At 39.8% G+C, this 27946-nt stretch overlaps 1 protein-coding gene across 4 annotated transcripts in view; it reads left to right on the top strand.

Annotated features, from left to right (window-relative positions):
* The window catches only part of Dmxl2 (Dmx like 2), a 142746-nt gene that overhangs the window by 28381 nt on the left and 86419 nt on the right, over window positions 1–27946 (top strand). For all 4 annotated transcript variants that reach the window (XM_032910107.1, XM_032910105.1, XM_032910106.1 and 1 more), the window contains exons 7-13: window positions 7736–7914; window positions 9910–10093; window positions 13513–13687; window positions 19512–19751; window positions 20377–20648; window positions 21571–22267; window positions 23095–23216. In XM_032910107.1, the coding sequence (XP_032765998.1) occupies window positions 7736–7914; window positions 9910–10093; window positions 13513–13687; window positions 19512–19751; window positions 20377–20648; window positions 21571–22267; window positions 23095–23216 (1869 nt within the window). The remainder of the gene's footprint in view (window positions 1–7735; window positions 7915–9909; window positions 10094–13512; window positions 13688–19511; window positions 19752–20376; window positions 20649–21570; window positions 22268–23094; window positions 23217–27946) is intronic.

Genomic DNA, 27946 nt, shown 5'->3' with positions numbered 1-27946 from the left:
TCTAAATACAGACTTATCGTACTGTTAGGAGAATGGCTAAGAGCCCATTTCAACACGCAGGACTGACAGAAAGATCCCCCAGTTTCTGTCATGTCTCCCTGCATCCGCATGGAACCTAGAAAGGGTGTTTTCTTCTTTCTGTCTACATGGGTTTTCCTCATTTTCAGTTGAGACCACCTACCAGCACTCTTCTAGTGGTCATCAGAGACTTCCTGTTACTAAACCCTGTGGTTAATTCTTACTTAACCTAAAACCATGAGTCAACACATTAATTACTGCTTTCTTTTTAAAGCCTGTTAAAGTAGTAGGAGTACTTTGGATTCACAGGAAAACTGACGAAGGTACAGAGAAAACTCTGAATTGCTTATCCCTCTATACGTGCACATCTTCCTGTGTTGCTCACATTTATTTCAGTTGATGAACCTGCACTGACAGATGTTGGTACCCAAAGTTAGTGTTTTAAGACTAACTCTTGTGTCCATCTAGTGGCCTGGGTAAATTTATAAGCACATGGATCTGACATTGTAGTGTTGTGTAGAGTATTTTCACTGTCCTAGAACATCTGTCCTCTGCCTATTTGTAATTCTGACAGTCCTTTAGATTTTTTTGTGTTGTTTTATTTCTGCAACTTTGGGCAGAGTTGTTTTGTTTCTAGTGGTGGTGCAGAGTCCCGCGGTTCTCAGGTTGGTTTCCAGCTCACTGTGTGGCTGAGGATGGTCTTGGAAGCCTTTTGTTCTACCTCTCAAGTCCCATCTTATGGTTTGTGCCACACCAGCTGTCTCTGCTGCTTTAGTATTGCAGTACCAGGTTCAGCTTTTGGCCTTTCTCTAAATATAGCTGTTCCCTTAGTTTTCAAATGTCATCTTTTAAATGCTGATGACAGGATTTTGTCTGTGGTTGCCCCCCTCCCTTTATCCCTTGATCTGTTCCTCTACTATTTTCCTTGTAGATCTCCTTTAGGATATAGTCACAATCTCCTCACTAGTTTTTAAGCTACAGTGAGCCACCCAGATAAACCCTGTGCTTGTCTTGATTGCCTCCATGGTATATTCAGATATAAGCCACCATTGTGAATCACTTACAGTCTTTAAACATTTACCAGAACAGTTCTTCCAAATTTTACTGTGTTCCTGTCTTTTCAAAGTGTGCTTTTTAAGTATTCAGGCCAAAAGATCACATGTGGTACACACTTTAGTTCCAGCACTGAGAAGCATAAAGTTAGAAGATTGTTACAAGTGTCAGGTTAGCCTGAGCTACAAAGTAAGACCCTGTCTCAACACTGCTCTGAACCTGTCATGAGGTTTCCTTTTCATTTTGGAAAGTCAGAACTTTAAAATGGCCAACATACAGGTCCAGGGATCATTCCTTCAGTTGTATTTCCTGTTATATCCTCCCTTTGTAGACTTGACCCTAGCCACTTGGCCCATGCACACATAGAGGTGCTACACTTGTACCCCCAGTCTTGTATTCCCAGATTCTGTATGGCTTTTCCCTTTTACTTCTGAATGTCAGTCACAGTGACAGCAAGGCTTCTCTTGGCATCCCTTTGTAAATTGTACCTCACCTTCCAACATACTCTACTCTTTGCCTTAATTTTATCCATAATATTTATCATTAGGCATGTATATTGGCTTTCTTTTTACTGTGTTAACAAGTTACTACAAACGCAGCAGCTTCCACCACATTATTATCTCAGCTCTTTGGATTAGGAGTCTTGGCTTGGCTAGGTGCTCTGATGAGGGGTGTGAAATGCTCTAATGAAGGTGTCTTACAGCCTGGATTCTCATCTGGAGGCATAGCTTGCAGACTTACTCCAGTGGGCAGGGTTGATTCCTTGCAGCGGTCTGGCTGACGGGCTAGCTTTTTACTGGCTTTTGGTTGAGGCCTTCTCCAGACCCTGAGGCTGCTGAAGCCCTTTGCCGGAAGGGCTTCCTCTCTCTCCACTCCCAAATAAAATACCTAAACAGTCTACCTAAATGGCAAGCAGGGATTCAAAGAAAACAGGAGCAGTCACAGCTAGAACAAATGAAGACAGCCGGAACAAGTAATTTGGAAGAAAAAAAATTACTGAAGTTAGATATGAGAAGTAAAACCCTAAAAATTTCGATAAGCTTGTTCAGTCGCTTAAGAATAGTGAAAAGGTAATTTCTGTATAGACTGCAGAGATTCATAGACAACTTTTTAAAAACAATGCCTAAAAAGAATGTGTTAATAACAAAGAAAAGTTATTATCAAGATCAAAGAAAAAATAATTTGAAAAATAGTATAATTTATGAGTTTTTAAAAACCAATTTGTTTATTTTTTGTTTGTATGTTGGGGGGTGGGGAGCTCCTGTGTGTGCCAGTGTGTGGAGGCCAGAGGATTGCCCTTTAGAATCTCCTTCTCTCATGTAGTCCTAAGGATCAAACACAGAGATTTACCTGCCGTGGCCTCCCAAGGGCTGAAGTTAAAGGTGTGTGACACTGTACATGGCAGAAGGCTGGCTTCCTTATAAGTCCATATATGGAGATAAATTTAGTATAACGATCACTTCTAGCATTCTAAAATTCTGTAACAGTTGAATCAAGAAAGGTTCTTTAGAGCTGGGCTGTCACTTAGTGTGTGTAGGCATCTGAGTCCCACAGAATGGATTTTTTATAAAGCTAATTATGTAGGCAGCTGGATCTCACAAAGATCTGTTTGCTTCTATGTCTTGGATGCTGAGATTAGAGGTGTGCATGATCTTTCCTGGTGATATGCTTTTATTTTTTGAGGCATAGCTCAGACAGGCCTCACATGCGTATGTAACTGATTCCTGGCCCTTCAGCCTCCCCTAACCTAGCATTACAGGTGTGGGCCACTGGCCAGGTTTGTGTGCATGGTCTTCTGACAGAGACATTGACACTTTAATTTATTTGTGGTATGGGGCATTAAATCTAGGATTTTGTCCAAGCAAGGTAAACTTACCACCAGGCTATAGCCTTACCCCGTTCCCCATTTAAAATATATTTTGGGGGGCCATAGAGCTGGCTCAGCAGGTAAAGGCATTTATTAGCAAGTCTGACAACCTCAATTTGATTCTAGGGACCTGTGTGTGTGGTTGAAGGAGAGAGCCAACCACTGCAAATTGTCCTGTGTCTTCTACTTGTACACCATGGCATGCGTGTGTGTCCACCTGCAGACACAGACACAAACACACAAATAAACAGTAAAGCATAATAAAAAGTTAAACAACCTGAGACAAGGTCTTAGTTGCCAAAGCTGGCTCTGTACTTGTGATCTTCCAGCCTCAGCTTGCCCTGCAGCTGGGTTGGCAGGGCCGTGCCTCTAGGCTTACCTAACCCTTGGCACTGTAAGACTTCTGTATGGTAACCTGGTTCATTATATGAACCTTTATTTGTGTTCTCATCGTTAATCTGAAAGATGCTTTTGTACTTTGTGTAGGAGTAAATCACAAGAGTTACAGCATATTTCCCTTCAGTGGATGACTAGGTTTGAAGCCCCTCAAGGCCTCTACCTTGGTTATATATTCAGGAACCAAGAATCGCTATCTTTGAATTTTTATTACACACAGCCTTGAGGATTACTGAGAACTTTTACTTGCTTAATTATATTTCCCCAAGCTTGTATTCAGTTCTCCAAAGAGCTGTTTAATAATTCTTATGGAATGATAAGAGCATTTTATTGGTAAGGATCCTTTGAGGGTCAGTTAGCAAAAGTGTTGGATTTAAGAAGATTATTTCCTCAGGTTTGGAAAAGATAAAATATTAATTTAGATTCTCTTGAGAAAAGAACAGACATTGACTTTGGAATGCTGGGCAGATTTTTGTCCCCACACTCCCATCTGTTCTGTTGAGAAGGTGGCGTCTGTGTGATCTGATGATGCAGATGGGAACTGTGGCTCTCAGAGAGCACTTCCCACTCCTCTGCAGCGCACACAGTCAGGACTTCAGTTCAGCTGCTACAAGACTCCAGTTACTTTTGGGATTTTCAATATTATTGGGTACTTTTACTGATAAGATTCATTTCTTATAAATGTGGAATTAAATTTTTCTTGGGCTTAAGAATATTTAGAATTTTTATCTGAGCTTAAATAAAATTTTACTTACTAATGAGCCATTTTTACTTACAAGATATTTGATTAAATCTTTTTAATATTCTCTTAGTATGTAGCCCAAGGTGGTCTCCAATTCATCCTGGGTCAGCCTTCCCAGTCCAGTACTGGGAGGTGTGTGTGTGTGTTTGTGTGTGTGTCTGTGTGTCTGTGTGTCTGTATGTCTGTGTGTGTTTTCATACCTGGCTCTAAAGTCTTTTTAAGGATACTGTAATTTTCCACCATGTGAGTAAATGTACTACAATTTAACTTAGCCACACAACTTGAAAAAATCTATTTGTTATTATTAAATAATTATATTATTTATATTAAATGATAATAATTATTATTGTGATGGAATCCAAGACCTCATGCAAATTAGACAAATTCTGTATCACAGAGCTATACACTTAGCCTTGGACAACTCTTTTTTTTTTTTTTTTTTTTTTTTTTTTTTGTGGGTGCAGCGAACTTTATTGATGGTATTCAAGAGAGAAGGGAGGGCTCCCTAGGCCCCTCCTGTTATTATGGGGTCTGGGATGGAATTGTGAGGGAGATGCTCAGTGTTGGGGGCTGAGTTGGGATGGGAACTCCTCAGCAACTGAGGGCCTCTCTCTTGCTCTTAATATCCTTAGTATCCTTGCTGGGCTGGGGTGGGTGGTCCAGGGTTTCTTATTCCTTGGAGGCCATGCAGGCCATGAAGTCCACCACCCTGTTACTGTAGCCGTATTCGTTGTCATACCAGGAAATGAGCTTTACAAAGTTGTCATTGAGAGCAATGCCAGCCCCAGAATCAAAGGTGGAAGAGTGGGAGTTGCTGTTGGAGTCACAGGAGACAACCTGGTCCTCAGTGTAGCCCAGGATGCCCTTTAGTGGGCGCTTAGATGCCTGCTTTCTTGATGTCACCATACTTGGCAGGTTTCTCCAGGCGGCATGTTAGATGGACAATGGATACATTGAGGGTAGGAACACAGAAGGCCATGCCAGTGAGCTTCCCGTTCAGCTCTGGGATGACCTTGCCCACAGCCTTGGCAACACCAGTGGAGGCAGGGATGATGTTCTGGGCTGCCCCACGGCCATCACACCACAGCTTTCCAGAGGGGCCATCCACAGTCTTCTGAGTGGCAGCGATGGCATGGTGTGGTCATGAGCCCTTCTATGATGCCAAAGTTCTCATGGATGACCTCGGCCAGGGGTGCTAAGCAGTTGGTGGTGCAGGATGCATTGCTAACAATCTCGAAGGAGTTGTCATATTTCTTATGGTTCACACCCATCACAAACATGGGGGCATCAGCCAAAGGGGTGGAGATGATGACCCTTTTGGCCCCACCCTTCAGGTGGGCCCCAGCCTTCTCCATGGTGGTGAAGATGCCAGTAGACTCCATGACATACTCAGCACCAGCATCACCCCATTTGGTGTTAGCAGGATCTCACTCCTGGAAGATGGTGATGGGCTTCCTGTCGGTGACAAGCGTCCCATTCTCAGCCTTGACTGTGCCATTGAACTCACCATGGGTATAGAGTCATACTGGAGCATGTAGACCATGTAGTTGAGGTCAGTGAAGGGGTCGTTGATGGCAACAATCTCCACTTTGCCAGATGCAGAGCAGAAGACAGCCCTGGTAACCAGGCAGCCAATACGGCCAAATCCATTCACACCATCCTTCACCATCTTATCTATGAGACAAGGCTGGCACTGCATGAGAAGATGCGGCTGTCTCTGGAACAGGGAGGAGCTGAGAGCCCTCGGACAGCTCTTAATTAACATTAAGTGTGTTGTTAAAAATGAATACACGAAACCTGTCATTTTTTAAAATTAATTTAGTATCTTTCAATTTTGACAAATTTAAAATCACTAAGAGAATCAGCACTAGAGAACATTGCTATCATCTCAAAATATTAGCTGCTTTTTGACATTAGCAAGAGTTTTCCTGCTGTTTTGTGTTGAGTGTGTGGGTGCATGTGCATGCATGTGCGCATGCGTGCATGCAAGCTCAAAGTCTGCATCTGGTATATTTCACTCTCCACTGTATTTACTTGTTTATTACATTTTAAGACAGGGCCTCCTCTGGGGGTTTGGGATTTAGCTCAGTGGTAGAGGCTTGCCCTAGCAGCGCAAGGCCCTGGGTTGGTCCCCAGCTCTGAAAAAAAAAAAAAAAAAAAAAGAAAAAAAAAAAGAAAAGAGAAAAAAGACAGGGCCTCCTCTTATTTACCAGAGCTCACATACAGAGATGGACATGGCTGCATAAGCTGTGAGTCCAGCATTTTGGAGGAGGACATAAGTGGCTCTCAAGAGCTTTCTGGCCAGCCATACCAGCCAAAGTGGCGAGCTTCTTAATTGATGAGAGACCCTGCTTCAAGGCTATAAAGCATAGAATGATAGGGGAACATACCTCTAGCCCTCTGGGGTGTTCTTCTGCTTCCACATGTGTGTGCATAGGTGCACGCAGCTGCATGCTTAACATGGATGTTAACACACACACACATTTCACGTGATAAAATCAGTGGTGTTGTCATACTTGTAAGTACTTTAGCGATAGAAATGATTTAATTGGCTAGCTAAATGCTTTCTTTGAAAATCACTTATAGGAAGCATATTATTAGCCAATTACTAACAAGTGTTTTTTACAATTTTCTTAATTCATTGTGTTGTGTCTTTTACATTGTTTAAAATTTTTTAGATTTATTTTATTTTATTGTGTATGAGTATTTGCCTTGAATGTATGTGTGTGTACCACCTGCATGCCTGATACCCATAGAGGTCAGAAGAAGGTGCTGGGTCCCTTGAATCTGGAGTTAACAGATGGTTGGGAACCACCGTGTGGGTGCTGGAATTGAAGCCAGGTCTTCTGCAAGAGCAATGAGTGCTCTTAACTGAGCCAACTCTCCAGTTCCTGTCTTTAACCTTTAAAATTCTTTTCCTTTTATTTAACATGTATGTAAATATGCCTCCATGCATATGTGTGTGCCATATGCACGCAGTACTCAAGTAGGGTAAAGAGGGAACCACCAAATACCCAGAACTAGAGTTACAGTAGTTGTGAGCCACCATGTGGCTCCTGGGAGTTACAGCTGAGACCTCTGGAAGAGCAGACAGTATTCCTAATCACTGAGCCATCTCTCCAGCCTCATGGTTTTTTTTGTTTTTGTTTTTTTTTTTTTTTACATTCTTAAAGGGTCCTAAAAAGGGAAAAAAAAAAAAAACTTCTCAAACAATAATCTGTGCCACAGACCTATGAAGCTGGTTTGTCAATTGCCATCTATTTGGCCCTATAGAAAAAGTTTTCTGGTTCTTAACTTAGAGCAGAAATAGTCTGTATTTAAGATGGTTTTATCCTGGCAGATGCCTTCAAACAGGGGAGCAGTGACTGATAGCTAACACATTGGGTTCCCCCCCTTTTTACATCCAAGGGACTAGTACCTTCTCTGTGTATCTGCAGGACTTTATGTAACAGTAGCCTCTGAAAAATGCCACTGCGCAGAGAAGGTTGGTAATGAATAAATTGCCCATTTATTTCTTTAAAGTAATAAATGTCATTTTAGGTTTGGCTTTGTAATATGTCTGTTACATACTGTATTTTAAAGATATATTTTGTTTTAAAGCTTACATTACTGCATTTAGAATAACAAAATAGTTTTATACAGTCCTATATCTTTTGCAGGATGACTGTCTTCTGAAAGTGTGGTACCCTATGACTGGCTGGAAGTCTTCTATCATACCTCAAGATCCCCATGAAGTGAAAAGGAGACGGGCTTCCACTCAGTTCTCTTTTGTTTACTTGGCACACCCTCGAGCTGTGACAGGTTTCTCATGGCGGAAAACTAGCAAGTATATGCCCAGGTTAGATGCATGTTTCATACAATGCTAATTTTTTTCTTAAATGTTTATAAAATAATGAAAATGGAATCTTCACTGTACAGATAGGTTGTGGCTAACAGAATAGACTGGAATAAAGCCTTCTGAATTCAGCTTCTACATCTGTCATTAGCCCTGTAAGCTTGTGAATAGATTTTTTTTTTTTGGTTCTTTTTTTCGGAGCTGGGGACCGAACCCAGGGCCTTGCGCTTCCTAGGCAAGCGGTGAATAGATTTAAAGCTCTCTGTCTCAGTTTTTCTCTTTGTCGAATGAGGGTAGTAATAGCACCATCTCAGAGAGCAGTGAGACAGACATGCTTATGTGCATGAAGTATTTAACAGGCTACAGCACATGTTTGCCCAGACCACATTAGCTGGTGTTATGAATAGTAACATTAATAGTGGAAGATTCTAAAAAGGATATCTTTGCTTGTAAATAGGAAAGTACCCACTGAGGAAAAGTAATGACTCTTAATAATGTATATGGTGAAAGAATACAATTTACAGTTTATACATGACAGAAATGGCCCATGATATGGAGATAACCGTGGATTAACATGTCTTTAGAGACCAAATGAAAAATTTATTTAATCTATTCAAAAAGAAAGACTAAATCTTTAATTCCAAATACCAGGGACTGAAGTCCTCAACCTTGCTAAGGGTACACCTCCTTTTGAATCTTTGTTTTATTCAGTGTCCTCTACACTAACATGTTGTAGTTCCAAATTAGTAGACAGCTTATATTTCTGTTTAAAAAGGTTATTTTGTTTAAGTTATTTATATCTCTTGTAATCATTTGAAAATTACTTTAAACTTTTGGCAAAGTTAAATTTCATGTGAACAAGTTTTAAAAATACTTGTATTTTTTATTTTATATGTATGAGTGTTTTCCTGTACACTTGCCTGTGCACCGTAGGCTTGCAGTGCCCACAGACGTCAGAAGAGGGCATCAGCTCCCTTCAAATTAGAGGTACATATAGATGAGAGCCACCGATTGAGAGACTGAGCCCTGGTCTTGTAGAAGAGCAGCAAGCCACTAAGCCACCTTTTTAGTCTCAAGATTTCTTTCTTTCTGTTTTATATGTATATGTGTTTGCCTGAATATACGCTTGTGCACCACACCTTTGCCTAGTGTGCACAGAGGCCAGCAGAGGGCATTGGATCTGCTGAAACTGAAGTTAAGGATGGTTGTGAGCTGCTGTGTGTGTGTTGGGATTGAACCCTTGTCCTCTACAAGAGCAGCAAGTATTCTTTAACCACTGAGTCATCTTTCCAGCCCCATAAGTAATTTTACAAAAGAAACAGTAAGTTTTGGAGGCTATAGCTTAGTCGGTGGAACACTTGCCTGGTGTGCACAAGGCTCTGGATCTGACCCACTAACCCATAAGCCCCCACATAGATACAACACACACATGCACATGCACATGCATACACACACACCTTTGTTATTTTATGGTAAGTAGTTAATGTATTCAGCTGCTTGATATTACACATTTTTTTTTCCTGCCTTTACCTTAATGACATTGGTTTACAGTTTGTAGTGCTATTCTTGTTGCTATATTATGCTTCTTTGTCTGCCTGTTTACAACTGTCTGCATTGTCAAGATGTTAGAAACCATAGAAGTACTGCCACCAACTAAATAATTATATTCAATGATTTTTATTATGATCATCCCTTAACTTACAGCAGTTAGGCTTCCTTCTGCTCCTTGTTCATTTAGAAGATACTGATGTTCCTTAGAGCCTGGTTTTAAATAGCACATGTACAGTCAAATCCAGTTCCCTGTGTCTATTGTCAAGACTATTTCCCAGTTCTTATGGTGTCCCAGGGAGCAGCTTTAAGGCTTTAGTGAATTACTTTTTCACACAGTGTTTTATATGAATGCCGTGTTAGTACAGGAAGAGTCAATGCTAACTAATAACATGTAGTTCATTAATGGCACTGATACTCACACCATTATATGTTTCTGTTTGTTGCTAGGGGCTCTGTCTGTAATGTCTTACTGACTTCATGTCATGATGGCGTGTGTCGGCTCTGGGCAGAAACACTGTTACCAGAAGACTGCCTTTTGGGTGAGCAGATTTGCGAGACCACTACCTCCAGCGTTGCCAGCAACCTTTCTTCTGCTGGAAAACACAAAGACAGAATCCAGCATGCTCTTGAGGTATTATCTTACGTAAAGCCGTAAATGGATTTTGAAGGTTTGTTTTGCTGGGTATGGTACACATGACATGTGATAAAGTTAATAGTGAATTGTACTTGTGAGATTACTCAGTGTGCTGTTATGAAGCTAAAGGCAGCGATGATTTTAGGCATATAGTCTAGATAAGCAACACAGATTTGATGTTTTTACTTTGCAGGTCAAATATCAAAATCTTTAAGAGTACTTAGCACTTGTAAAATATGTAAAAGACCTTGAACTCAGTTCTAAATGTTTTGTTTTTATTTTGTTCCTTAAGACTAAAGATGATTATTTATTAAGATTTAGGTAGAGAAGCGCTGGGTGGTAGAGCTGGGTTTGGTGTCCACGCCAGTGATTCTCCACCTGAGAGGAGGCAGAGGCAGGAGGACTGAGGTTTAAAGCCAGCCTGGCCTCAATTTAAGACTGTCTGCAGACAAAACAGCAGCAGCATTGCAAGCACAGAAAACAACAACAAAAGCTGTGTGAGAGGCTGGGCGAGTGGTACACAAGTACATCCTTAGCTAAATGGGGAGTTCAAGGTCGGCCTGGGCTGCATGGAGCTCTGCCAGAAAAAACTGTTAGGCCCAAGTGAACACACATCACTGCTACACGATGACTCTTGTGAGCACTTTGAAAGTGAAACAATTTTTCCACTTTAAAAATATATGAGCAGGCTGAATATATAATCCAGCCAGTAAGAGCATTTGTCGTGGCAGAATACCCAGGCTAGATTCCCGGCATCCACATAGTGGCTCACAAACATGCATCACTCCAGTACAGGGATCTCTCTTCTGACCTCTGCATGCACAAGGCACTTGTATGGTATACATACATATGAGCAAAACTCATATACACGTAAAATAATTAAATACCGATGTATTTCCATATGCAGCATGGTATATATACCAAGTTCCAGCCCTTGGGAGATAGACACAAGACCAAGGAGTTCAAAGTTGGCCTTACCTCCACAGCAGGTTGGAAGCCAGCGGAGCCACCTGAGCTCTGTCTCAGCATAGAAAAGTTAGAGCAGAATAAAAACCAAGCCAAAACAAGATAAAATTGTTTCTAGCATTGTATAAAATGATAAGGAGTAAAACGAGGAATACATAGTATTTGAAGTTATTAGATATTTTATATAGTAAATATGTTGTAACTGTTATCAGACAAGGAAGATACCCTTATTCTAAAATTACTTATATTTATGTGTATCAGTGTTTTGCCTGCATGTATGTAAGTGCAGTATATGCACATCTGGTATTTGTAAGTGTGAGAAGAGGAGGGCCTCAGAGGAGTTATATGGTTGTGAGCCACCTCGTGGGTACTGGAAATTGAACCTGGATCCTCTGGAAGAGTAGCCAGAGCTCTTACCTTTTGAGTCATCTATCTAGCCTAAGAGAGCCATATTCTAAAACAATGTTAAGAAGAGGGGGGACAGAAAAGATAATAGAATTTGTGTGTGTGTGTGTGTGTGTGTGTGTGTGTGTGTGTGTGTGTGTGTGTGTACACATAGGTATGTATAAATTTTTTTAATACAATTAACATATTATATGAAATGTTTATATATTATAAACATTCTTCATTACTACTTACACTTGTATGTTAATGTACTTAAAGAGTTTAATGACTACATGGTCAAAATGGCTTTGTTTTGTGGAGTAGAAATATTTTGAGTTTGATATTTTAAGACTGGTGTTCAAGAATGAGTTTTACATGAAGCAAGCGGGCTCTAGTGGCTTTGCTCACTCTCCACACTGGGCACTAGTCATATATTTTTAAAATAGCCAAAACTTAAGTAAATTAAATGACCAGAGTCATTCAAGGGACGTTTTTGTTTTTATATAGAAATTTAATGGGATAAAGTACTAATCAGATGTTTGCTATTTTTATATATCTGTCATGTTTTATGTTCAAGTTATGCATAAACATTTACTGACTAAGTCTTTGTCCTCTCTGACATCTGATACACATCTTTTAGCATGTATGCCAGTGATTTGACAAGCTTTTGCTGTCTTGTAACAATACTATTAATAATGTTTAAATTTTTTTTAAAGAAAAGCCTATTTGTAGGTGTACTCTGTAGGGTACAGCTCAATTTAAACCCCGCAGGTCAGGGCTCAGGAGGTATTCAGTGGTAGAACTCACCTAGCACACTGCTTTCTGATACCGTTTCCTATGAGCCCCTCACTGCTAGGTTTATGCATTTGCGTATACTTTTATTTGTTTTTTGGTTCTTTTTTTTTTTTTTTTTTTCCGGAGCTGGGGACCAAACCCAGGGCCTTGCGCTTCCTAGGCAAGCGCTCTACCACTGAGCTAAATCCGCAACCCCTTGCGTATACTTTTAAATTATACATTTTTGTTTCTAGAAGAAAAATGAATAGTATTATATTTTTCCTCAATGTCAAGTATCTATTGAAAAACTCAGGCAGTTTGAACTAGGAGGTCTAAGAGAGCAGAGGCTTCATAGCAGGGTGATACCAGAGAACATATATCAAAACGATACCGCTTTCTGTAAGCAAAGGGATAATGCTTGGAAAACTGAAAAGGAGGATTAGATACAGTATTTTAGTAGCCAAGCACTGGTAACTTATTGTCACTTACTATGATGAGAAGAAGGGAAAGAGTGGGGTATAAAGCATGGTGTTTGGGGGTAGGGTAAGGTATAGACAAAGGGGGTTGTGCTATGAAGAAGTTTTGCTGAGACTGACCATGTCTCTGTGTTCTCAGTCATGCTTGTGAGCAGGCCTACTATAAAGAGTTTGACCTTATAATTGCATCTTATGTAAATCATACAAGCCAGAGGCTTGGGAGATTATCAGTGCTAGACTACTGGCCTGCAAGCTAATGCCCTGGGCTCTGTCCCCAGCAGGTAGTTTGTGAGCCTAGGCCAGCGCTTCAATGAGGGCATTCCTGCCTGCTCTAAGTGGTTCCTGTTCTGTTCTATAGTTTGTTTTCTTCTTTATATTGGGGATAATGCATTTTGTAGTTTAGGGCAATCTAATTCTAAGTGAGTTTTGGGAGGAATTCTCCCTGGAAAGAGTCAGGGACTTTATTTTTGTTGTTTTGAGTAGTAAATCTTATTTCAGTATGGGATACCCCTAAAGCACTCCCCAACCCCAACCTCCCCATGCCACAAAATTTGAATCTCCTAATCTTAATGTGGCCTTTATTCAGTTTATAGATACCATGCATAAGTATTTTTGAGCAACTACTTTTTTTTAATAATTTTTTAAGAGTGATGGAACATATATCTAAAATTATTCTACTGTAATGGAGAAAGTTTATCTTAAAACCATCAGGTCCACAGGAGGCCAATCCTAAAATTCTGTAAAATGCAGAGACTTCTCTGGTTGAGATGGTTAGACCTTTCAGAGTTGGGTTTAAGACATACTTTTCTATTTTAGACAATACACCATTTGAAGAATTTAAGGAAAGGCCAAAGGAGGTCTTCTGTTCTTGTAACTCACGCTGAACTGATGCCTGACAAGACAGCAACCCATGAAGTTCACAGACACATTTCTCACCATGCCAATGCGCTGTGCCACTTTCACATTGCGGCGAGCATCAATCCCGCCACAGGTACCGTGCAGTATAAATATGCTGAAGTAAGGCAAGTCACCGAAAGACAGTGCTGCTTCCATAGCCAGGTCTTTATTTTATGTTGTCCTTTAGAATACTTCTTAGCATGGGAATAAAATACAAGGTAGTCCTCCTTGTTGGGTCTCTGTGGTTTCTTGGGTATAATTTCCAAAGTCTATTTGAACATCTCTGTCTAGAACATAACGAAGGCTCCACGTAAGTCAGAGCTGTACTTGGGCCAGGCAGCACAGATGGTACTGGCTTGGGTATTTAGCATATCCTCTCCCTAGCCTAACCGTCTTTTGTAACCGTATCTAGGAGTTACATCTTGGCATGGCTTATTTTTTATCTATGCAGACTCTCTTGGCCTGTCCTTAGGAAGAAAGGTATTTCTCTTCTCGCCTGGTTTTTTCTTCTAGCTTGTCTTCTTACCTGGCTAAGAATTATCAGAAGCAGGTTTTGTGTTGGCAAAGCATATTTGAGAGCTTCTCTTTAAGGGCATTGTGTTTTCTTTTGGTCTAAAAATATATAGAAACACTGTAAATTTCCTGCTGCATTGGTGTTAGAACTGTATTTCTATAAATTTTGTCCTACTTTATCAATTGGAGGTCTGTTGCTTCAGGGTGAACAGAATTTCATTTTTAAATGCTTCTTTATATAATGATGATACTCGCTAAATACAGTTCCTGAAAACAGATTACAGTTGTGTGCTGTCCAGTGACCTTGAAATATGACTGTTCTAAATGGAAGCTTGGTATATGGTACACATTGGATTTCCTATGATAGTATAAAAAAGAATGAAACATTTTTTTCTACTAGTTTTATTTCTATTGTCTACTTGTTAAAATTACATTTTTCATAATTTTGAAAGAAACAAAATATATTGCTAAGTTAAATTTGTCTGTTTTTTAGACATACAGAGTTACTATTAATGTTATTGTCAGTAAATATAAATAATATTTATGTGAAAATGTTTTTGTGCAATATATTCTGATTGTTGTTTCCCCTTCTCATTTCCTAGATCTATCCCACCTTCCCATTCACCTAACTTGATGCCTTCTTTCTTTCTCACTTTAGAAAACAAACAGGCAAATAATAAAAAGGGAATAAAAAACAAAAACAGTACAAGAAGCATATGCATATGTGTGCACACGCATGCACACACACAAACTCAAAGTTAGATACCATAATACACCAGCAAAAGACTGGTGAGGTAACAAAAGCCCAAGCAGAGCAATATGAGACAGAAAACCCCCAAATGCCACCGCGTGTGCTTTGTGTTTGCCGGCTACTGTTGGACGTGGGCCTCCCTTAAGTGTGCTTTTACACTCAGTGAGACTCTAGTGGAGAAAGCGAAGTTTTCTGTTTCCAGCGGACGCCAGTTGGAGACTCCTTCTTGGTTAGGGATTAGTGTTCCTGTCCACTTTGCCCTCTCAGTGCTGGGACCTAAGTGTTGGGATTTTGATGGGGATTGCATTGAATCTGTAGATTGCATTTGGTAGGATGGCCGTTTTCACTGTTAATCCTACTGGTCTAAGAGCAAGGGAGATCTGGGATAAGATTCTGATATCTTATTCAGTGTCTTAAAGTTTTTCTTATACAAGTCTTTCATTCAGTTGGTTAGTTATCCTGAGATATTTTATTTATTTATTGGGGGAGCTATTGTGAAAGGTATTGTTTCCCTGATTTCTTTCTCAGTCTGTCCTATGTATACAGGAGGGCTGCTGATTTTTGTGTGTTAATTTTGTTTCCTGCTACTTTGCTGAAAGTGTATCAGTTGTAGAAGTTTCCTGGCAGAGTTTTTAAGGATTTTCATTTCATGTATAAAATTATTATCATCTGTAAGTCTGTAAGTTATTATCATCTGTACTTGTGACTCTTCCTTTCCAATTGGTATCTCCTTGGTCTCTTCCAGTTGTCTTCTGCTCTAGCTACGACTTCAATACTGTATTGAATAGCTATGGAGAGAGTGGGTATTCTTCTCTTGTTTTAGATTTTCAAGGAAATCAATGTGGGCTGTGGCCTTTCTGATGTCGAGATATGTACATCCTTGTACTGCTAGTCTCTTTAGGACTTTTATCGTGAATGAATGTTGGGTTTTGTCAGAGGCCTTTTTTGAATCTTGTGAGATGACCATGTGGTTTTTGCCTTCTAATGTACTTATGTGGTGGGTTATATTTATTGATTAACATATATTGAACCATTCCTGCATCTCTGGGATGAAACCTTCCAGTTTTTAGAGTTTCTATTAAGAACTTGTGTGTTACTGTGATGGATCTTCCTTATATGTTACTTGGTATTTTTTCCCCCTTGTAGATTTTATTCTTCTTCTTTTGTTCCCTAAATTCATTGTTTTGATTATTATGTATTGTGGGGAATTTTCCATCTGCTTGGTGTTCTGTATGCTTAGTGGGCCTCCTAGTTTAGGGATATTTTCTTAAGTTATTTTGTTAAAAATATTTTCTTTACCTTAGAGCTGGGATCCTCTATTCCTAGTATTATAAATTTGTTCTTTTTATAGTGTCCCAGATTTCTTGGATGCTTGTGCCTGGGTTGTTTTAGCTTAACATACCTTTGACTAGGATTTCCATTTCTTGTACGTTGTCTTCAGTGCCTGGGACTCTCCATGAGTCTTACGCTCTGTTGGTAAGGCTACCTCTCAGGTTTTTGTTGGACTTACTACAATCTTCATTTCTCTGGTGGGTTTTCTTCAGTGATTTCAGGTCCTGAACAGTTTTTATTATTTCATTTTACTATTAGTATTTTCACAGACTCCATTAAGGGATTCACTCATATCCTCTAAGGTCCTTAAACATATTCATAATTGGAATTTTGATATTCTTGCCTTGTTTGTCAGCTATATTGCATTTCTCAGGACCTTCTGTAATTCAAGGTTCCTTTGTTCTGGTGGAGGGATATGGTCTTGGCTCTTAATATTTGTATTTTTGTGATGGTGCCTAGGCATCTGGAGTTAAGATGATTGAGGTAATTCTAGGTGTTGAAATCTGGTCCTGCCTTTGTTGAGTCCTTCCATTCTTTGGTGTCTGTTGATCTGTCTGGATCTTAGAAAAGTATGGTGGCTGTGTTACCTCACGGAGATTGCTTATGTAGGTTGTTCGGTGGCAGAGAGGGATAGAGTTGGGCTAGGTGAAAAGACAGAGACGAGCTTCAGGAAAGAGCTAAGGTAGATCCACATTAGATGCCAGGTCACAGAGAGTTGGAGATGTGGTGGGAAGAGGGGATCCTGCAAGTAGGTTACAGTAAGACAGAGAATTATCTGGAGAGACGGGAATAAAAGGGCTAGGGGACCCTGAGTCTGAACCAAGAATTGGAGTTGAGGTAGGAGGAGGGGCACATTTAAAAGCATGTTGTTGCCAGGTTGTTGGTGGTAACAGAGGGGTTGTATTAGAGAACAAGGAAGGAGGTTAAGAATCACCTACCTGAATCCATGTCGCATATGGCCGCTGAGTGGGCAGAGTTCAGATAGAAGGTATATCTAGGCTTTGGTGTTTGACTTAAAGGAATGGGAGGGGAGTTGAGAGTCCACAGAAAGGGGAAAGGTTCAGCATAGTCATCTACTAAATGGTTAACTGTTCTTTATGCCTGCATTTGTGGTTCTCACTATTTTTCTCTTTGGTTCTACAATGATTGTTGTTTTACTTATATTATCCTTTTGATCTTTTTGCCCCCATCTGAGTTTTTGAGGCATGATCTTGAAATGTATCCCAAGTTGGTCTTGAATCTATAATTATCAACCTTTGGAGTCTAGGGTAGTGATAAGTGAATATCACTATGCTTAGTTTGGTCTTAAACCTTTATCATATTCTAAGAATGCCCTGTAACTTATTTTAACTTACTTTTTAAAATGTTGGTGGTTTTATTTTTTTTTTTTTACAAAAATTTTAACCTTTCAAAAGAAGCTTTTCTTGAGTTGTTGACTGTGATAAAGATACAACTTTAAAAATGCAATCATTGATAGTCCACAATAATTCCATCTACTCTAGAAGCTTAGCTTTTACCTATGCATACTCTTGAAAATCAGATGGGCCGGGATCCATCCCACATTGCTTTATTATCGATGGATGTAGGAGTCGTATATTCTTGTAGGTATTGGGCCTTACCTTCCAGAGTTATTTTGTTTTCTGTTTTGAAACTGGATCCCACAATATAGCCCTGCCTGGCCTGGGACTCAGTCTGTAGACTAATCTGGCCTAAAACTCACAGAGAGCTACTTGCTTCTGCCTCTTTTTAGGATTAAAGGCATGTGCTACATGCCTTACCCACCTGCATACTATTATTCTAAATGTAATTTTCATGTCATTTGGCTTGATGGCTTATAGGTACTCTTGCAAATACAATTTGTAGATTGACCAAATTAATTGTTAAATGCAAATGCTTTTGTATTGTTAGTTTTTTCCTCCTATTTTTTTCCAGGAAAACATTTGAATCTGTGATATAGCCAAAAGACAGTTAGTCGATTTCTTTTATTAATTTATCTAGTAATATTTTTGCCTGTATTTATGCATATCCACCACAGGCATGCTTGCTGTCCAAGATCAGAAGAGGGCATTTGATCCCCTGGGCCTGGAGTTATAGATAGTTGTGAGCTCACGTGTGTGCAGGAATCAATCCAGGCTTCTACAAGAGCCACTAGTGCTCTTACCAGTGAGCCAACTGAATCCTCTGATAGATGTCATACTGTCCATGTAAATTCATCATATATTACTAGCTAATTAGATTTCATTTGTTTCTTCAACCTGTATGTGTTCGTATATTATGTCTTTTTCTTTCTGTCGTGTGTGTACATATATATATATGCATGTTTACATGTGTGTGTGTGTGTGCATGCATACATGTGTGTGTTCATACAGAGGTTCTTAGTTTTTCTTAATCACTCTTCAATGAATTTATTGAGGCAGGATTTCTCAGTTGAACCCAGAGCTCACTAGTCTAGCTAGTCTGGCTTGGTAGCTTCTGGAATCCTGTCTCAGCCTTCTGACTGCTGGAATTTCAGGTGCACCATGATTCCCACCTAGCATTTACATGGACTCTGGGCATCTGCACCCTGGTTCTTTCTTGCTTAGTAAGCACTGTAATCACTGAGCCAGTTCCCTGGTTCTTTCCTTCATCCTTGTGTTCTTTCCCCTGAACTTGTAGGAAAGTTTTAGACATTCGGCAAAACTACAGGAGCAGTACAGTGAACACTTAGGCTTAACCATTAGCATTTGTAAGTGTGAGAGTGTGCATGCGAGTGTGCGAGAGGCATGCTTGTGTGTGTGTGTGTGTGTGTGTGTGTGTGTGTGTGTGTGTGTGTGTACGTGTGATCATGTGAGCATGTGTGGGAGTTTTTTTCCTTAATCTTTTCAAGGTGATCTGCCCATATCATGGGATTTTACCCTTAGGAACTTGGAGTATTTCCTTAGAGTTAGGAAAGCTCCCATAAATATAGCATCATTATCAATGCCTAGGAACTGATTAAGTCATTCCACATGGTTTAACATCCAGTTCATGTTTAAACTTTTTCACTTACCTCTCATAGCTGTGTTCACCCCCTTTTCTCAAAACCGAGACTCAATAAGGTCGATGTGTTGTTATATTTGAAATTAGTATTGAAATTTGATATAAGACCATGAGATTAGTTCTTAATATTTACATTCACCATTAAATTCAGTTACAGTTGTTACAAATCTTGGCAGAATCATGTTGACTTATTGTCTTAGCACCTTCTCTCTGTAAATATATGACAAATCATGATAAACACTTGTCTTATTTTTAAAGAAATTGGAGCACCATACTGAAAGTTTAATCCTTTTTGTTTCTACAGATATTCCAAATGTCCTGGTTGGCACTGCATTTAATATTGATGATATCAATGGAGGATTTGTAGTTCATTGGTTAAATAACAAGGAATTTCACTTTACATCATCAACTGAAATATTTATGCACCAATTACGAAAACTTTCTGAAAAACAGTTAGATCATGAAAGTGATGATGCAGATAGAGAAGACGATGAGCGCTCACATGAGGAGAGAGAGAGGGGCTTGCGTATGAAACTGGATCATGGTGTGTATCCCTCACCTTGCTGTCTCATGAAGGATAAATAGCAGCTTTCTGTGGGGCCTCTCTGAGTCTGAGCTCTTCCTGCTTTTCTCTGTCCTTTGCTTTTTCTTCTATAAGTACGAGTCACTGCATAGACCAGGCACTGGGCTTGTTCCTGCATACATTGTTAACTCTAGCTGATTTGTTTTGTTTATGATGTGGACTTATGCAGGCTAGGCAAGTACTCGGTGACTGAACTATAGCCTGTAGCTCTTTCATTTTGAGATCAGCATTCCTGAATTGCCAGACTGGCCATGGGCTTGAATTCCTTTTGCCTAAGTTTCCTGAGTAAATAGGATTAGAAACTTGTGCATGCATGCCAGCCAGACTCTCTGTATGTATATCTTCTATAGCACCTTCAGTAATGTACTGTGGACACCATATTCTTTTTTGGGAAATATATTTTGATAATTTTAATAATGAAAATATGGTATAATTTTTATTTATCTAAAATAATAGACATACTAATTTCAATTTGGACAAGAAAATACTTTTGCTGATCATAAATCGTAAAGGTAATTTATAGTTTCTAAATGAATTCTATAGTATTATATAGTATATATTCTGATAAATATATTTTCTGATTTAGAATTGTCTCTGGATAGAGAATCTGAGGCAGGTACAGGCTCATCAGAACATGAAGATGGAGAGAGAGAGGGAAGTCCCAGGACCCACCCACGACCCAGCGTCTCGCTGCCCCTGCCCACAGTGCTGCTGGATCGGAAGATCGAAACGCTGCTGACAGAGTGGAATAAGAACCCCGACATGCTGTTCACGATACACCCTGTAGATGGGACGTTTCTAGTGTGGCATGTAAAGTACTTGGATGAATATAACCCTGGAATATTTAGACAAGTTCAGGTATATTTCCCTGATGAAAACAATTACAGTTTTAAAGTAACAAGATGCTAAATAGACTTCATAGATTTTCAGAATTACTAAAAGATTTAGCTTTTGTAAACAACTAAGAAAAAACTTATTCTTGTTTTTAAAGAGGATCAGTACCACACATTTTGCACAATTAGTTAATTCAATGGAACTTCTTTTCTTTTGAAAACACCAAGTATTTAAATGACTACACGTGCTTTCTGAGAATTGTAATATTTTTAGTACAACTAAGGGAACTATTTTGAAAATATGATATATTCTTATTGTCAGTTTATTTCCTTTTTCTCCTCTTCTCCTCCCCTCCTCCTTCTTTTTAAGGGACAGGGTCTCCATGTAGCCAGGCTGGTCTCAACTAGTTGTAGTGCCAAGGATGACCTTCACTTCCTGATTGTTCCTCTCCCTCCCAAGTGCTGACATTATAGGTGTATGCTCACCCTCGGTTTTAGAAACCAGATCAAGCCGCTTTCCTGTGGTGTCATCTTAGCTGTGTTATAATTTAAGGACACTATTACGATTACTTTGGTGTAAGGTATAAGCCATGTATTTGTACTTTTTTTCTTTTCTTTTCTTTTCTTTTTTTAGGAGCTGGGGACTGAACCCAGGGCCTTGCTCTTGCTAGGCAAGCACTCTACCACTGAGCTAAATCCCCAACCCCCCATGTATTTGTACTTTATCATTCATTTTGTACTGGGATATTGCTAGTGATCTATTATCTAAATTGGAGAATTAAACTATACAGGGGTTAAACATGATTTCTTTTTTTTTTTTTTTTTCTTTTTTTTTTTTTGTTTGAGAGGCTAGGATTTGGCATTTTGAAAATAGAAGTGTGTTTGGCAAAGTATTTTTGAAATAAGGCAAACCTCCTTATAATGAATCATAAATTTGTGTTTTTCAGGTTTCTTTTTCCTCTCGTATTCCTGTTGCATTTCCCTCTGGGGACGCCAACTCTCTTAGTAAAAACATCATGATGTATGCTTGTGTAAATGCTACAAAAGACTCGTACAGCACCATATCACAGCCTGAGCTGATGTCTGTAGATAGTTCACATGGGTCACAGCCTCACTATACATCACACAGCACCGACTGGAACATTTTAGCGCCTACGGTAATGATGGTTTCTAAACACATAGATGGGTCTTTGAATCAGTGGGCAGTCACATTTGCTGATAAGTCAGCCTTTACCACTGTCCTGACCGTATCTCACAAGTTCAGATACTGCGGCCACCGATTCCATCTCAATGACCTGGCATGCCATTCCGTTTTACCTCTGTTGCTGACATCTTCCCACCATAATGCTCTGTTGACTCCTGAGGCAGACTGTCAGTGGGACACGGACAGTAAACTAAATAGATTAATAGATCCTGTAAAACACACAAAAGGTTCATCGAAACAGCCGCTTAGAAATGCAGCAACCCGTACATTTCATGACCCAAATGCAATCTACAGTGAACTTATTCTGTGGCGTGTAGACCCCATTGGACCTTTGTCATATACAGGAGGAGTGTCAGAATTGGCTCGAATTAACTCTTTACACACCTCAGCCTTCTCTAATGTGGCATGGCTTCCAACTCTTATTCCTAGTTATTGCCTTGGTAAGTATTTCTTTCATTGGAAAATGAATAAAAGCTTTTATTTGTTTTATTTTATTTAAAAAAAATTTAAGACATTGTTTCTCTGTGTAGCTCTGGCTGTTCTAGAACTCTCTGTAGACCAGGCTGGCCTTGAACTCAGTGATCTGCCTGCCTCTGCCTTCCAGGTGCTGGGATTAAAGGCATGTGCCACCACCATTCAGTGAATAAAAGTTTTAAAATTATTACTTTTTATTAACAAAATCTTTTTTCTTCTTTATTTTTCTTTTGAGCCATTGTATCTTGCAACATTTTATGTAGACCATGCTGGCCTTGGACATTGAGATCTTGCTGCCTCCCACGTGCTGATGTTACCATCATGCTTGGTTCACGAAATGATTTAGATTTATCATAGTTAAGCTCTTTTTTAAAAAGTTATTTTATTTTATGTGTATAAGTCTTTTGCCCACATATATGTCTGTTCACCAAATGCCTGCTTGGTGCCATGTCAGAAAAGGTGTCAGATTTTTGGGACTGAGTTACACACAGTTGTGAGCCACCATATGGATGCTGGAAGTCGAACCAAGGTTCTGACTGCTGAGCCATCTCTCCAGCTCTGAGCTTCTTTAATAGGTTGTCAGAATGCTTGTACATGCTTGTCTTTAGAGTGTTAAAGCTTTTATAGTTTTTCTACTGAGTGTTTGTTAATAAGTTTATTGTATTCATTTAATTATGATTCTGGATGGTAGTTACACCTAGAAAGAAAGACGTACTTATTTGTTCTTATATTTCAGTCGGTAATAAAAATAAATTACACATTGTAACCCAAAGACTTTATTTTCTTTTCCCAGGCACATACTGCAATTCTGCAAGTGCTTGCTTTGTTGCATCTGATGGCAAAAATCTAAGACTCTATCAAGCTGTGGTAGATGCAAGAAAATTATTAGATGAACTATCAGACCCAGAAGCCTCAGTAAGAATTTTCAAATCATTTTCTAAGCTAATAATTCTCTTTTTACTTCACCTAAGACTGCCGTTTATTAGTTGGTGTTTGGGGAATGAGAATATGTATTTTGGCTATGTTGGACAGACAATAAGACAGACAGATATTCATAAACACACAATTTTTTTGTGTTCTAAGGTATACAATTTAAAACTTAAATGAAAATGCACATCTCAATTTGACATATAAAGAAACAAATATCTTGTCATTTCCCTAAAATATTGACTTTCTAGTTTGATATTTTAAAAGCATATTTATGGGTTATTTGTGTGTTTTGGTGTGTCAATGCCATGTGTGTTCAGGTGTCCACAGACGGTGTTAGATCTCTGGAGCTGAAGTTACAGACAGTTGGGAGCCCTCCAATATGGGTGCTAAGAACCAAATTTGGGCCCTTTGGAAGAGCAGCAAGTCCTCTTAAGTGTTGAGTCGCCTCTGCATCCCTAGTTTGGCATCTAAATCTTGCTTTCAAGGCATCTTTACCCAATGGTTTAAATTAGAAAAATTAGAGTATTTCTAAGCCTAACTTATTTAAAATATTCTGTGGCTATCTATCTATCTATCTATCTATCTATCTATCTATCTATCTATCTATCTATCAATATATATAGTATATCTAAAATATATATAATATTGCCTCATTCTAGTAGTTATATAGGAGACTAGAACTCATATATTTTACTCAATATTTGGGTTTGATCATTGACTTTTTCATTAGCTAATAAAGACATATCTCTTTATAAAATGTTTCCTGTTCTAAAATGTTTCCAGTATTGAATACCAAATACCGGGCTGAGGAGAGTTCATAGTTCAGTGAGAAAAGCACTAGCTGTGTAATACGCCTCTCAACCTGACTTAGAGCCTCAGATGCCATGAAAGCCACATGTAGAGGTGCACATTTACAACCCTAGCATGTCGATGGTGGGATAGGCGGTCAAGACAGGAGGATCTGCTAGAAGCTTGTGTAGGCAGCACAACAGTGGAAACAAGAGACCTTGTCTCAGAAGCAAAGTAGAATGAGAGAACTGACTGCTCCCAGCCTGTCCTGACCTCCCCCTGGGTACTGCACTGTGCTGCTGGACCTCATCAGGGAATCTGTGAGTAGTCAGGGAAGCTGGAGCACCAGGTGCTCTTTCTGAGTGTCTCGTACCTCTTGATATGTAGAAGACACAGAACATAGTTACAGTGCTGACCTTTAAGAAAACTTTAATTTAATTGAAAAAGAAATTATCGATAGCTAGGTGTGGTGGCACATGCTTGTAATTCTAGTACTTGGACAGTAGAAGGCAGAGGATCAGGAAATTTGAGGTTATCATTGGTTCTGTGGTTCTGGGGCAGACTGAGCCACATGGGACTCTGTCTCAGAACAAAAGAGAAAGTCTTAGTAGAAGATTAGTTTGAGACCAGAGGAAGTGTTTAGGTGCTCTTCAGCTGATTGCTAAAGATATGGCACTGGAAGTGTTTATAGCAGCAGAGAGACCAGATTAGGATGATTATGGAAAGTTCTATTGAAGACTGGGTTTTGCTTTGTTCTGGACAAATAGGTAAGATTTGGAAAGATGATACCTTTGTTGTTGTCTGTGCGAAATAAGTGTGGATACAGGAAAATACACATATAAAACTTGTTCTAGAGATAGAGGGAAAGCATTTTGGGTTCTTGGTGTAGAGAAAGTCTCAGCTGTGCTATAATACTCTAAATTCATCTGCTTTTAATTCTGCTAGTGGAAGCTAAATGAGGTCAGACCTGGTTACTATTTGGATGGGATAAAGTCGGCCAACGCAGCATCTTAGAGTTGTCCTTGGAGTTGGATAGTTCACTAAAGGCCAGCTACTGTCACCAGCCATTTGATGTTTTAGTCCAAGCTATCTTACACTGTCATCTCTGTTGTCAGGGAACTGATTCTGATACAAATCATGCTGTCTTTGGATTAATGTTGCTACTATGTTGAAATTCAATGTATTTTCCACAAATTGTCTTGGCTAGTCATAGTTCTGCTTAGAGTAAGTCTCATATTCTTTTCACAGAGAATACCACAGATAATCAAAGATAATCAAGGTTTTGTAAACCTTGGGCCTTCTTTCTCCTTAGGATAAATTTGTTTCATTTCTGACCACAAGTTTTAGTTTTTCAGAGTTTGTGTATTTGTGTATGTGTGTGTGTGTGTGTGTGTGTGTGTGTGTGTGTGTACACAGAGGCCAGAGGAAGGCATCAGTTGTTGTCCTCTGCCACTATCTACCCACTTTCTTGAGGTAGTATCTTTGACTGAACCTGGAGCTAGGCTGGTACCCGATAATCCAGCAGTCCTGCCTCCGTCCTCCCATTACTCATGCACTGCTACACTCTCAAACTCAGGCCCTCGGACCTGCAGCAACACTTGAACACACTTAAACCCCTGAGCATGTCTTCAGCCATTAACAGTTAGTGCCGGCCTGCCTGCCTGCCTGCCTGCCTTTTTTCTTTTCTTTCTTTTTTTTTTTTTTGAGACAGTTTTTTCCTGTGTGTCCCTGGCTGTCCTAGAACTTGCTCTGTAGCTTACCTTGAGCTCACAGAGATCCACGCACCTCTGCCTCTGAGTGCTAGGATTAAAGGTGTGCACCACCACCACCTGGCTTGCCCTAACAGTTTCTTAATTGTTTTACGTTTGACCTTGGCTAGCCTGAGCAGGTTGGTGTTGTGGGGTGCCAGGAATAGAGCTGTGCTGCAGTCTCTTCCTCAGTCACTAGTATGTTTGTCACTCTCCACACTCTGCAAGTCACTGATTCACGTTTACTTGACCACCAGTTAAATGCCCCAAGATCTTTTGTGAGTAAATCTCATCTATTCCATTATATAGAGTTTGGGACTCAAATGTGGACATGGTTCCTCTATTGCATTAATAGCACAACCTTTTACTGTCCTTTTGCATCTAGACTCTTACATTCAGTGTATTTAATACTGCTTAATGCTAGTCGTGCTGTGACTGTCAATTAAAGATGCTAAGCAGCAGAGGTGTGAATAGAGTCTAGCAGTAATACCTTTAGACTTTTTTAGAGTTTTATTATCCAGAGTCATTCTACCGTTCTCAACGGTTTGTCTGGAGGAGCTTGTTGTCTTCTGTGCTAAAATAAAGTAACCCTGTTTACCAAATCTTCTACATAAAAAGAAGGAAGGTAAATGTTAACAAATGATACTATTTTGAGACAGGGTCTTGCTATGCAGCCCAGGCTGTTCTTACACTGTCCAACTTCTACCTCCTGAGCACGGGGATTATAGGTGTGGACCACCACACTTTACTTCTTCCACACCATTTGATACCAAAGCATAAACTATACTGCTTCTTAATTTGGTTTCTCTAAACATACTATTTCCTTTTTAAAAATTTAATGATAACAGGGATTGAATTTAGGACTTCGTTACGTGCTAGGCAGACAGGCTTCCACTGAGCTATCTCCTAGCCCTTTCTTTTTAGTTTGAGATAGTCTTGCTAAATTGCTCAGGCAAGCCTTGAACTTGTTACTGTCATGCCTTGGCCTCCCATGTGGCTGCCCAGGCAGGTCTTGAACACTGTACTGTCCTGTCTTAGCCTCCTGGGTGGCTGGGGCTATAGGCCTTTGCCATCAGCAGCTTGCCTGTTATGCCAGGAAGCATTCATGAACCCCAAAAGACCACCAAGGAGCCAACCCCGATGCAGTCACATTGGGTTCTCGTTATTACAAACCTGAGTTTGGGCTCACTCACCACCGACCCGTAGGACAGTTTGATGAAGCAGCTCTGACTCTCATCAGGACAAGATTTCACAGAAAATGGAAGTAAGGGAGGAGTGGGGTCCAGCCTGGCAGTCATCTAACTAAATGTCTATTGTAAACCTACGGATGGGTGCTCTGAAGTAAGACCGTATACAATCACAGACGATCTGAAAGTACATCAGTCAGACTAATCTCTGAGTAAGTGTTGCTAGGAAGTAGCTAGGGAGTAACTCTGGCCAAGGACAGCCATGAGGACCTTTCTGGTATGTGGGTGCAGCTGTGGGCCAAGTTCTCAGGCCCCCCTTTTTAAAAGATGGAGTCTGGTTCCAAGATGGAGTAGGTTTGGACTATGAGCCTTGTTTTTGAAAGCTAGACATGGGTGTGGTTTGGGTTTAGTCGCTGGTGTCTGTTGGCGTGGGGGTTTCAGTCTTGCACTCTTTGGTCTTTGTTGTGAGTTTATTAACCACTGCTGTTTGTTTGCATTGAGAGGGTTTTTAAAAAGACTCTTGTCCTTGTGAATAGTTAAGTGCTATAATTATTTCTTTTATAAATGGAATGTTGCCTAGTTTGTGTGTTGCTGGCTATTGAAACTAGAGCTTTGCATGTACTGGGCAAACATTCTCTAGACTGGTTCCTCCTGGCTAATTTTCTTGGTATTTTCAAGGAGCCATGTTTCTTTGAACCTCTGCTTCTCTGTTGATTTGTCTGCTTTTATCTTTATTTCCTAACTTTTGCTTGCTTTGGGATTTCTTTCTTCAAATTTATTCTTCTGTCATATATTTTATCCTGACTGAAGTTTCCCCTCCCTCCTGTCGTCAGTCTCCTGTTTCCGTTTCCCTTTCCCCAGATCCACTTCCCCCACCCCACTTCTCTTCAAAACAGGGCAGGCATCCTAGGGTTATCAACCAAACATGACATATCAAGTTTTAGAAAGACTAGACACCTCCCTCATATTAAGTCTAGATGGGGCAGTTCAG

This window comes from Rattus rattus, chromosome 8 (assembly GCF_011064425.1).
Source record: "Rattus rattus isolate New Zealand chromosome 8, Rrattus_CSIRO_v1, whole genome shotgun sequence".
Taxonomy (NCBI): Eukaryota; Metazoa; Chordata; class Mammalia; order Rodentia; family Muridae; genus Rattus; species Rattus rattus.
The sequence above is the reverse complement of the archived record's forward strand: the minus strand, read 5'-3'. Positions and strand labels throughout refer to the sequence as shown.